This window comes from Myotis lucifugus, unplaced genomic scaffold (genome assembly GCF_000147115.1).
Source record: "Myotis lucifugus unplaced genomic scaffold, Myoluc2.0 scaffold_23, whole genome shotgun sequence".
Classification (NCBI taxonomy): Eukaryota; Metazoa; Chordata; class Mammalia; order Chiroptera; family Vespertilionidae; genus Myotis; species Myotis lucifugus.
Genome location: NW_005871071.1, coordinates 2,880,353 through 2,892,583, shown reverse-complemented (window position 1 = coordinate 2,892,583; position 12,231 = coordinate 2,880,353). Strand labels below are relative to the sequence as shown.

General features: G+C 35.2%; 1 protein-coding gene across 1 annotated transcript in view; it reads right to left on the bottom strand.

Moving 5' to 3' along the window:
- Window positions 1-4,949: 4,949 nt before the first annotated feature.
- The window catches only part of PYGO1 (pygopus family PHD finger 1), a gene marked incomplete at its 5' end in the record, with an annotated part of 12,840 nt that continues 5,558 nt past the window's right edge, over window positions 4,950-12,231 (bottom strand). Inside the window, 2 exons of the mRNA XM_023751620.1 lie at window positions 4,950-6,279; window positions 7,758-7,843. Coding sequence (XP_023607388.1) covers window positions 5,155-6,279; window positions 7,758-7,843 — 1,211 coding nt within the window. The remainder of the gene's footprint in view (window positions 6,280-7,757; window positions 7,844-12,231) is intronic.

The window sequence follows — 12,231 nt, the reverse complement described above, 5'->3', positions numbered from 1 at the left end:
CACCAATGTGGAACACACTCAGATTTGTATAAAAGTACTGAACTAATATCCCAAAAAGAGGTATATGTAAACAGTACATAAGGAAGAAATAGTTTTAATATGAAACAGTCATTTAAGTCACATACATCATGATAAGAAGCAGGACTTTCTTTTATAAGATATTTTAACTAACAAGCAACATCATCTACATCATCTACAGAACAAGAAAGTACAGGTATTTAGAATACATTTTAATATAATTGCAAGTAATTTGACAAACTATGACAAAGATGACACTTATCTATTGGGCTTCATGAAAAATTTTCAATGAAATACAGGCAGTTTTTGGTGTATTAATGTCTGACGTATAGATAGCCACTTTCTTCCCTTCATTTCCCTTAGACGACTTGTCTTGGGAGATGTTAATGCCATCCCTCGCCTCTTTACTCAAAGGGTGCTTCTAAACTCCCATCACTGTACCAAGAGTCAGAAAAATGCAGGTGTGACTTCCATACTGCTCTGTTGGTTAAATGGAATACAGAAAAAGGTGATATTCTAATATTTACAAATGGGAAGAAAACTTCTGAGTTCAGAGAAGTAGAAGAAAGGAAACTTTTTAAATCCCAACAATCTAAAGGAAATTGGGAAATATTCTCAAGAAAGTGTCACCAATTCGACAAAAATACTGCTTTCTATGGTGCCTGAAATGTGATCATTTTGTTTGAAACCTTTGATATTAGATAAAGATTCATTCCGAATAAACACCCTTTAAAAAAAAGAAATGTAATTCCACTTTCTTCATGATCTTCATTCACACATCCCGGTAGAAAACACCTTTCCCTTAAAATCTAGTCAACCACAGCCACACAAAGAAATAGGAATTCTGATTGGAGGAAAGATACAAAATTCTGAAGCACAGAGCATCGAAGAAGGGAAAAGGCAAGTTGGCTTCTATAGCATCCCACCAGAGAGTGTAGGATAGTAAGAGGACAACTGGGAAACACATCAAAGAACTTAACCTTCCTGAATCACATCAGGAAAAAGGAAAGACCTCTGCTTCTTTTTCCCACATATACTGATTGGTTCCCTAAAGAAGCTGAGTGCCCAGCATGATACTACTGGTTAACTACATCATGCTTTAATAAGCCTTTACGAGCTTCCCTAAGAATCTAATCATCTTATAGACAGTTCTAAACCACTATTTTCAAATAAACTTTGGGAGCCTCAATACTTTTAAATTTTTTAATTAAAAAAATCTAAAATAGCCTAAATGTTCATGCATCTGGGACCTCTATGCACTGCAAAAAACCCAAAAACTAATTAGAGCTCCCTTTTCATTGTTTATATATATTTTTACAACTAAATACAATCATTATAGTACGTTGGACAATAAGTACTAGCACTCTTAATTTGTTTAAGATGAACAAGTTGGAAAGAATATTGGATAAAGACTCCTGATACTTATTTGGATGACTAAAGCTGGCAGATTTAATGGTGACCCATACTACTGAGTTTTTTCTCCTATCACTAGTCAGAGTCTAAAAAATAAAACAAAACAAATAAAATCCCAAAACACCCCAAAACTGGATTTCTTTATATTGTGTTAATTTATGAATAAGCACTATTACAAGAAAATCTTCAGTTATATACATAATCTCCTAATTTGGATAACAAGAATCATAATAGCAATACTCTAAAGTATTTCACACAAAAGGAAAGCACTGATCACAAATCTAAATTCTAAGCACTCTATCTGAAGAATTATTTTTCTTTTATAAGCTAAGCTGTTTCAGTATTAGTCCAGTAGCATCTAGAAGCAAGTGCACAGGAAGGCTAGTGAAATTAACAAAGCAAATTATCAGAAAGGAACTGATGATGCTTTAGAACTTTCTATCAGTAACCTAGCCTTGGGGGGAGAGCCTAACTGTTGCTGGTTAGCCAGATTGAACTTTGGCAAACGAGAATATAGGAGAACCTCCAAGATTTCCTGCCCACGTGTGCGCGCATGTGCGTGTGCATGTGCGTGTGTGTGCGTGTGTGATGGTAATGAGGCCTTTAAGTGAAGGAAAATAATTACAACAAAAATGTGCAATGCTACAGGAAGAATATTTCACCTATGTACATTTCTTTCCATCACTGAATATTTTTAAATGTTTAGGGCAGCTCATCGCTTGTCCTAAAAAAGCCACACCAATTTGTGTAACAGCCTTCTTTGGGTCAAATTGGACAAATTACTATCTGGCCATTCTTATAGTTCATCACTTTTCCTACCAAAAAGTATCCAGATAATTTTTGACTTAGTATTATCTAGAGACAAAGGTAGAACTCGTAAGAAAATTAATGCAAATACATGAAAACATTCATCAGCTATGATTATAGTTTGCCTATGATTCACTGTCAGAATCAACCACTGGTTTTTCTTTTTAATAATTACAGATCCTTATTTAAATAAGGTACTCTGAAGACCTAAATACCTGAAGAAAAATCCACTTGTAAGATTTTAAAGGCAACTACTTGGAAATGGATAATGAAATAATTGCATTACAAATCAAGTACCTTTTGGCTAACTAGGGAGAGGTGGTTTCATTTTTACAAAACAACTAACTATTGAAACTGTAAGCAACAGAGGGTTAAGACTGCATAATCAGTTTTAGCAATGAGCACAACTCAAGTACTACCATGTAAGTGTTAATTCCTGCAAACATTGGAAGGTTCTATAAATATCTATCTAACTGCATTCAGTCATAAAGAAAATCATGACCTGATGCTAGTACTGAGCATATAGCATGCAGTGCATCATGTCTTAAAATCAGCACTCACTAGGATTTCAAGAACAACATAATTAAGTCCTTAAATATTTAGAAAAATTTCTATCTCTAACAAAAGCTACAGTGTAAGCACACTGGGATCTTCAAGTATGCTACTGAACACATCAAATCTCAGAGTCAGCCAAAAATACTGCATTTCAACTTGACTGTTTCAACTGGTAAAGTTTTCACACAAAGTAGTACCTATTATTAGAGTCTATTTCATTTCCTAAAACTGTAAAGATATGTTATTTTACAACTACTGAAAATATTTTGTATTCACTTCTAACTAGTCACAGGTAAATGGAGAAAAACTTACATTACCTTGTACCATATGAAACTGCTGTTTTTATAGGTCAAAATTTAAATACTGTATATAAAAATAAATTTTATTCAATCAAAATATGCACCATGAGAATTAATAATTTTCTTCTAATAGGATATTAAACATTTCACTTTTATAAAAGTCACCATTTGTTAGGCTGTTTAAAATGTCCAAATTCTCCAATTACTTCTTCTCAATTGGAAAATATGTTATTTCTTAGAAAAAGCTCCAAATGATGAAAAAGATGGTAGTTCATTGTATAAAGGCCTGGTGACTAAGATGGATATAATAAAATAGCCCAATTCAGCTAACTTTGTTTTAGTAGCTTTTGACACATGAGGTCAAGCGCTGTCACATAAAAGTGTGGGTTCATGTTTATTAACCACAGGATCATTTTTAAATCAGATTTTTCAGGCCTAATTTTAATTTCTTGGCAATATGCTGCTGCTGTCGTTTCACCAGGGTTTAAATAGTAGTAATTCAGTATTCCTTTCACGTCACCATATGGTCTTCAGAATTTTTTTGGTGATGACGCAAGTTTGGGAGCTTCACCAACACCCAACCATTGTATAAATTACTATCAATTGTCATAGTATCCTTTTTTTCTTTTTCTGGTCACAGGTTATGTTCCACTCCAAAACTGGGTTTCTGCTGCATCTTAATGAGTAGACCTCCAACTGTCTCCATTCTGTATCATCTTTCAAGAGGATACTCTCAGGTCCATTTTACACTTTCCCAAGTCATAGCAAAGACTGTCTCTTGCAAGGACTTGAATTGTTGTTTGTAAATTAGCTTTCACCGTGGCTCTTAATTGATCTTTGCTTAAAATGGATTTTGATCTCCCTTGAGGCACCATTTTGAATTCAGATCCCCAGAACAAGATTTTTCAAACAATCAATGAATATGTCTTCCGCCAGCAGAGTGCTCTAATGCCAAATTTATGTTTCTACCACTTTTATTTGCAATATGTCTCAGTTTGAAATCATGTGTTAAAAAGTATTCACAATTCTCCTGAGGATACCGTATTATTTATTTCTCTGGAAAACAGTAACAACCAATAATAAAAAAAAAATGGAAGAGAGAAAAGCATAATACTGTTACAATTCTAAATGCCACAACTAAAAACAAACATTATATCAACTCTAGTAACTAAAGTCAATTTTCAAGTGATTGAATAATAGCAGTTTCATGTGGTACAATCTACAAGTTAATCCACAAATACTTACTGAGCATCTTCTATATGCTAACATATGTCTCATATCTGTACAAACATATCCTGAAGAGACTGACTTGAAACATGAAAGTCACTAGTTTTAAGAACTCTAGTTAGGGAGGAATCAGGTGTCATATGCTATTATTTTTAAAAACATCCATTAAATGTATGCTTTCTTCCATAATATAGCTACACATATTATTTTTTCTGAAAACACATTACATGGATGCCTGGCCGGTGTGGCTCAGTGGTTGAGCATCGACCTATGAACTAGTTTGATTCCTGGTCAGGGCACATGCCCAGGTTGTGGGCTCAATCCCTAGCAGGGGGCATGCAGAAAGCAGCTGATCAATGATTCTTTCTCATCATTGATGTTTCTATCTCTCTCCCTCTCTGAAATAAATAAAAATATATTTTTAAAACACCACATTAAATGGATCCTCAAAAATATTTTTGAACTAAATGTTTAATGTGATATCGCCAGAGTTCAGCACTGAAATGTACACTTTTCACTGGTTCTAACTTTTAAGTCAAAACTTGCCTACATTTGCTACATATTATTTTGAAGCTTCAAGAGGCTTTTATGATTAACAACTAACATTTATTTGTAAAATACTTTCTAAAGCACCCCCATATATATTATCCTAGATAGCAAACTTAGATAATACAAAATTTGCACTAGTAATGAAGTGGAATATTAATAAAAACTAAAAGGTAAATCATCTTTTTTGCATGTGCATTTAAAAAAATATTGTAAAACATTAAAATCCTGTGTCAATGAACCTCTGTAACACACAGGGAAAAACCCCCACTTTAGTTAATGCCTGTGATTAAGCATCACTGCCCACTGCAGGTGGACCAAACGTTTCTCTAGTGCGCATTAATTGGACATCTTTATCAGCCATACAGGTATCACAGCCCCATACTGCTGATGCTTCTGCAGTTAGCAGGCCATAAGCCGTTTCAGTCATTCCAGTGCAGATCCGATGAAACCATTTCTGACAAGAGGCTTCACATAAGATGGCATCCTGATCATCATTCACTTCATTTGTACAAATTCCACAAGGATACACTGGGTCGGAAGAAGAATGACCACGACGGCTTGGGTGAAGAGAGGCTTTATTGCTTTTTTCAGTGGTGCATGTGTCTGCTGCACCTCTAGGTTGTCGTGGCTTATTCTGTGTCCCATTCGCATGGCTGTTGTTTGTAGCTTCAGCGCTACTTGAACGGCTATTCTCTTGATTTACTGCATTGTTTCGATTAACATTTTTTAATTCAATATTACTCTGATTCACCGTGTCATCCATATTTAAGTGAGGTGGTTGAGCAGAGGAATTTTGATTAGTGCTTTTGGTTGATCCTTGATTAAAATCTTGTTTTGGGGGTGGTGCTTTTGCTTGACCAAAAGTATTTGGGGGAGGAATAAAAGAATGATTAGATTCTAATGGAGAAGCAAAATTTGAATTATTTCCAGGGATAAAGTTAGATGCCAAGTCAGGATTTGATACCTGGCCAGCGTTCTGTGGAGGAATCTGGTTGAAGTTTTCAGCAGGATTTTGTCTAAAATGTTGATTAGGCATATTAACATTCTGACTTAGTGCATTATTATAAGATGGATTTCCAAAATTTGAATTATCATGTGGCCCAAAGTTAAAAGCGTGAGGTCGATTAAAACCCAGGCCCAGAGGATTCTGAGGAAATGGGTGTGGTTGATTCCTGAGCGAGTAAGGAGCACAGTATGGGGAAGACATTCTTGGAGGAACGTGAGGTGGCATTCTGAATGTGCTGTAGCCTCCAAAACCAGGATACCCAGGGCCAAGATATGGATTTGATGAAGGTAGTGGTTTATAGGAAATAGTATTATAGTTGTCATCAAATGGATTAGCAGCCACTAGATGGTCAGAGTTTGGATTCGGTGGCGGAGCATACTCAGACAATGGAGGAAAAGAAGGCCCCTAAAATGAGAATGTTAAGTAAAATACATGTTTTTGATCAAAGCAGTCATTAAAATCATCTTGTTACAAAATCTTAACACTTATGAACTTAGTTTTGGTAAAGTTTTGCTTACAGTGTTATGAATATTTAATTCTTCATTTGTAAATTCCAAATATTTATATGTAATTATATTTAATAATAAAATGTATAGGCTTCTTTCATTTAGAAAAGGACGTAATGCTTTTCTGAGCATGAATCCATTGTTACTTCAAACTCCAAAAGTATTTAACTTTTAAAAGAAGATTCATTACCATAATTTTCAATTAACATACTTGCCTATAACTCTAGAACAGTGATGGCGAACCTTTTGAGCTCGGCGTGTCAGCATTTTGAAAAACCCTAACTTAACTCTGGTGCCGTGTCATATATAGAAATTTTTTGATATTTGCAACCATAGTAAAACAAAGATGTATATTTTTGATATTTATTTTATATATTTAAATGCCATTTAACAAAGAAAAATCAACCAAAAAAATGAGTTCGCGTGTCACCTCTGACACGCGTGTCATAGTTTCGCCATCACTGCTCTAGAATCTTTCACTTAAAATTCTAACTAAAAATACCTCTTATACCCCTAAATAACCATAAAATTAAATAATAAACAGGATCTAAATATTTTTCTAGCTTAACTTTAAGAAATAGCTATTAACTTATCCCCAAAGCTCTAGGCCGCAGAATAGAAAAATAAAGTACCAGTTTTAGTCACACTACAAGGTTAAAAGATGGTGGCCAAAATAGAAAAAAGTCATCTGTACATACATTATCCTTATTCACAGTCTTTATCATAAAAAAGAATGCTTCAAATTTATAGAGAATAAACCCTGCAAAGCCTTTATTGCTTATTACAACCACAGGTTATAGACAAAAGATATCTCCACCATGATTACTTCATGATACACACATGCTACTGAATTATTATAATAGTTGAACATTGTTACTTCAGGTTAAACTTGTCTCCATATATGTCTTGTAATAGAACTATGGACATCTATATCTTTAAAATTAGACTTAAGAATAAGCATTTTAATTTTTCTGCCTACATTTCCCGCTTGCAATATACACTCTAGGCCTATAATTCTGCAATAGCCATTAGCTGCAGAGAAAAAAAATTCATTGCAGAATTCACTATTAGTTTCTGAATGAAGATAGAAAACAAAAACCATGACCAAATTTAGTTTTTTCTCCTTTAAACTTTTTAAAAACCTGATTTGAGAGAGAGAAAAAACATCTATTTGTTGTTCCATCCATTCATGCATTCATTGGTTGCTTCATGTATGTGCCCTGACCAGGGATTGCACCTGCAACCTAGGCAGATCAGGACGATGCTCTAACCAACTGAGCAACCCAGCCAGGGCCCCATGACCAAATTTCAATTTACCTCAACAGCCTGATCATATCAGCGAAGAAAAACTGCAATTATAAGAAAATGTCAATTTACCTGTGTATTTGTCTTCCTTTTTTTCTTATCTGGGCTTCCTAGTTGTACACCTGGTCCTCCTAACCCATCCAGTCCACTATCACCACCTAAAAATAAATAAAATCTAGATAATATTTCCATTTGTATGTGAAATCATTTTATATACATCATAGCAATATCCCATATAATAAAAGGCTAATATGCAAATTGTCCCCTCGACCGGGAGTTCAAAGGGGAGTTTAGCCAGGAGTTCAACCAGGGGGCGGGGCTTGCTAACCAACCGCTGGTGGTACCTCCCCCCCTCCCTGCCCATCACCCCACCCCCGATCACTCCCCACATCCCAATTGGGGATGGGGCTGGCCAGACCCCACCTGTGCAAAGATTCATGCACCAAGCCTCTAGTCTATTTTAATTACCTATTAACATAGTTTCTACTTTTGTTAGATAAAAGCAATACTAAATTTTTATTATCTTTGTTCTTTGAAAAGTCTTCCCCATAATTCCAGCCTGAAACAGTCATTCACTCTACCTCCATAGTATTTTTGTTACTCTTTCAGTGAAAAAGAAAGTGTCCGTCCTGACTCTTCAGTCATCTGATTCCCTGTCCCTGAGGTAACCACTATTACTAGATTCTGGTCTATCTTTGGAAAGATAATCCAGATAAATTCCAGTATAATATAGGGGTAGATAAGGGTAGGTTTACTGTAACATTCTTTTGAGTTAATAAAGCTATTGTAATAATCATAACCTGCATATCTTTTTCCATACGAACAATTATAAACCTCCTCTTGCCCACTCCTGTATCTTTTTTTAAAAAAATACATTTTTATTTATTTCAGAGAGGAAGGAAGAGGGAGAGAGAGAGATAAAAACATCAATGATGAGAGAGAATCATTGATCGGCTGCCTCCTGCACAGCCCCTACTAGGATTGACCCCACAACCAGGGCATGCGCCCTGACCGGGAATCAAACCATGACCTCCTAGTTCAGTGATGGCGAACCTTTTGAGCTCGGCATGTCAGCATTTTGAAAAACCCTAACTTAACTCTGGTGCCCTGTCACATATAGAAATTTTTTGATATTTGCAACCATAGTAAAACAAAGACTTATATTTTTGATATTTATTTTATATATTTAAATGCCATTTAACAAAGAAAAATCAACCAAAAAAATGAGTTCGCATGTCACCTCTGACACGCGTGTCATAGGTTCGTCATCACTGTCCTAGTTCATAAGTTGATGCTCTATCCACTGAGGCAAACTGGCTAGGGCCACTCCTGTATCTTTTTGGTTACATATGGACACAAATGATGGTATGCACACTATACACAATGAACTATACCTGTTTTCTTATTACATACAGAACTGCTCCATTCTCTAATACCTGGATATTTCATAGTATGATTTTATACCATAATTCATTAAACTGGTCCCTCCCCCACTGATATCTGGGTTGTTTCCAAATCTTTGCTGTTCTGGAATGAAAATCCATGTATAAATGTCTTTATATACAAATCATTTCTAAAATTATAATTATGGTATACCAAGGCAAAACCTTAACTGAATTTAAGAGAGTAAAAAAGTTATCAATGAAATTTTCTCATTAAAAAACATTATGGAGAATTCCAAACATATTACAAAGGTAGATAAAAGAAATGCAATTAGTGTTTCCAATTTTCCAATGTTATGGGTTGGTAAATAAATTCCAATGGAATGGCCCGGTAATAGAAACGACCGATCATTTATGGTGGTTTCTGGAAAGGGCTTTTTTAAACGAAGCCCAAAGGCTTACCAATCTTTCTGTGAAGAAGCGAAAGGAAGGAGTCCTCTAGGCAGACAGACCGGCTTGTGAAAAAATTTTTAAAGTAGAAAGGAGCTTTATGTGTTTGAAAAACCTTATAAGAGGTGTTTTAAGGGATTATGGAGAATACCTCTTGAAGAGATAGGCAGGGACCAGATCATTTTAGATTGTTATGGACTGAATGTCTGCCCCCATTCCCTCTAATTTATATGTTGAAGCCCTACCCCAATGTGTAGTTTTTTGGAGGTGGAGCCTTTGGAAGGTACTTAGGGTTACATTAGGTCATCCCCCCAGGTGCACACACCAAGGACAAGCCATGTGAAGATACAGCAAGAAGGTGGGCAACTGCAAGCCAAGAAGAGAGCACTCAGCAGGAACGGAACTGGCTGGCACTTTAATCTTGGATTTCCCAGCTTCCAGACTGTAAGAAAATAAATTTATGTTGTTTAAGCCACCAGTCTACGGTATTTTGTTATGGCAGCTCAAGCAGACTAAGACCTAGAACCTTATAGTTTATGATAAGAACTTTGGATTGTATTTGAAGAACAATGGTTGACCATTTAAGGATTTTGAGCAGGAAAGTGATATAATTTATGTTTTTTAAAAGATTACACTAGCAGCTGTGTTAAGAATAAATTGGTGATGAGATAGGGGTAGAATCAGGAGACCAGTAATGATATCTTTATAAGGGTAGTCCAAATGGTACTTGTCAATAAAGAGACAGTGTGTTGGAGATAGTTTTCCACATAACAAAATAAAAGCAGCCATTTAGAGAAGCTTAAATAACATAGGTGAAACCTATGATAGACAATAAAATTTAGCAAGGTTTCTGGATGTTATATTAATAACTAAACATCAAGAGCTTTCTTATATACAAAGATAAAATAGAGTTTTCACTTATAGGAATAAAACTAAACTAGTTTAAAAATTTTAAAAATGCGTAAGATCAGTATGAATAAAAAATTTTTAAAAACCCTACTGAGAGACACAGAGGAAGAATTCTAGGTGGAAAGGTATTGCCTATTCTGGCTAGCGATCTAGAACAAAATAATATTGTTTTATATATCACTTATTATCCCAAATAGCCTTGTTGTGCCCTCCTCAGACACCAGCACCAGGTTCTGAGTCTCAGGCCCAAAGGACCCATGCTCCATGCTCAGAGGCATTAATAGCAGCCCCTTCTCAGAGATCTGAATTTTAGTTCCATAAATTTTAATTCCCTCCTGTGTGTTTATATATTTTAGTAATCCCAACCTCTTTCGTTTGTCCCATAGCCTTAGAGATGTTAGCTGCTTCCCCCAGTGGATATTTCTGAGAAAATTTTTGTATCCCATTTTACCACTTCAGTTTAGTATCTCTTAATAATACTTGATATTAAATATATTCTGTTAAAAACAATTGGTTTCTGTCTCCTGACTAGACTCTGATACATATCTCAATTCTCACCAACCAGAAACTATCGTTACTACTAAGTTAACATCACTCCAGCCACCTAGCTTACTATCTACCTACCAACTTTTCCTTTTGCGTAGAGTAAAAGCAATACCTTTACAAAAATAGGATGCTATTGTTAAAATGAAAGCATTAAATTATAATTTAATAAAAGAAATAAGATAAAACTGAAGAATAGGCTAAATATTTCTTCACCAAAAGAGAAATTTTGCAAAAGAATCCCCTAAGGATAAGAAAAGACATTAAGAAAAGCACTAAGTGGAAGAAATTATGGCTTTTCTTTTTTCAATTTTAGATAGCATTGATTGACTTCCTGCTTTGAAAGTTGAGAACAATATAAAATCCCATCTTATTCTCTGTTTTTTCCCCCGTTAGCAGGATATTTTCTGTCTCTAGTCAGATCTTCATTTCAGGTAAGTTTGCTTTTATCATATCTTTGAATACTTTTCCTGCTGCATTTGTTGAGTGCTCTATTTCAGGGGCACTCATTATTGTACTAGAGAAATTTTAGCTCCGTATTTATTAGTTAGCTCTTCTGATTTCACTCTCTTTGTCTTTTTCATCTGTATTCTGATTATCTGAAGAAAGCTTTTCTATTATGTAATTTAATTGCTAACTATCTCTATTCTGTTCCCTATTTCTAATTTATTTGTTCTGAAAATATGTTATTTTGGGCCTCAATTTGTTTCCTTAGGTCCACAATTTACCTTTCATCTCATTTTGTTGTATCATAATCTTGTCTTTGAGCTAGTTTTATTAAGTTTTACCACTCGAAGTACATGTGAGGTAGTTCCTAGTCCAGCCGTGTTCTTCATCTTCTTCATGCTGCTTCTTTTAGTCTTCTTTGTTTTTGTTAGTTCATTTGCCATAGCATGTTTACGTATTATGTAATGATGTTTACTTTGAATTTATATTAGTTCACACAAACACTCCATCCATGCTTTTGTTCCGGCCCTCCGGTCCAGTTTAAGAACCCATTGTGGCCCTCGAGTCAAAAAGTTTGCCCACCCCTGTTCGGTAGGTTATGGGTTCTTCATCTTCTTCATGCTGCTTCTTTTTGTCTTCTTTGTTTTTGTAGTTCATTTGCCATTGCATGTTTACGTAGTTATCATGCTTTTATTTTATCCTGCAACTTTGCCCAAACCTTTTATCTGCTCCGATTTAACATGGGTGACTTTTGACTCCCCTTTATTCACATGTAAAGATTGTTTGCCTTGGTCTAGGTCAGTGGTTCTCAACCT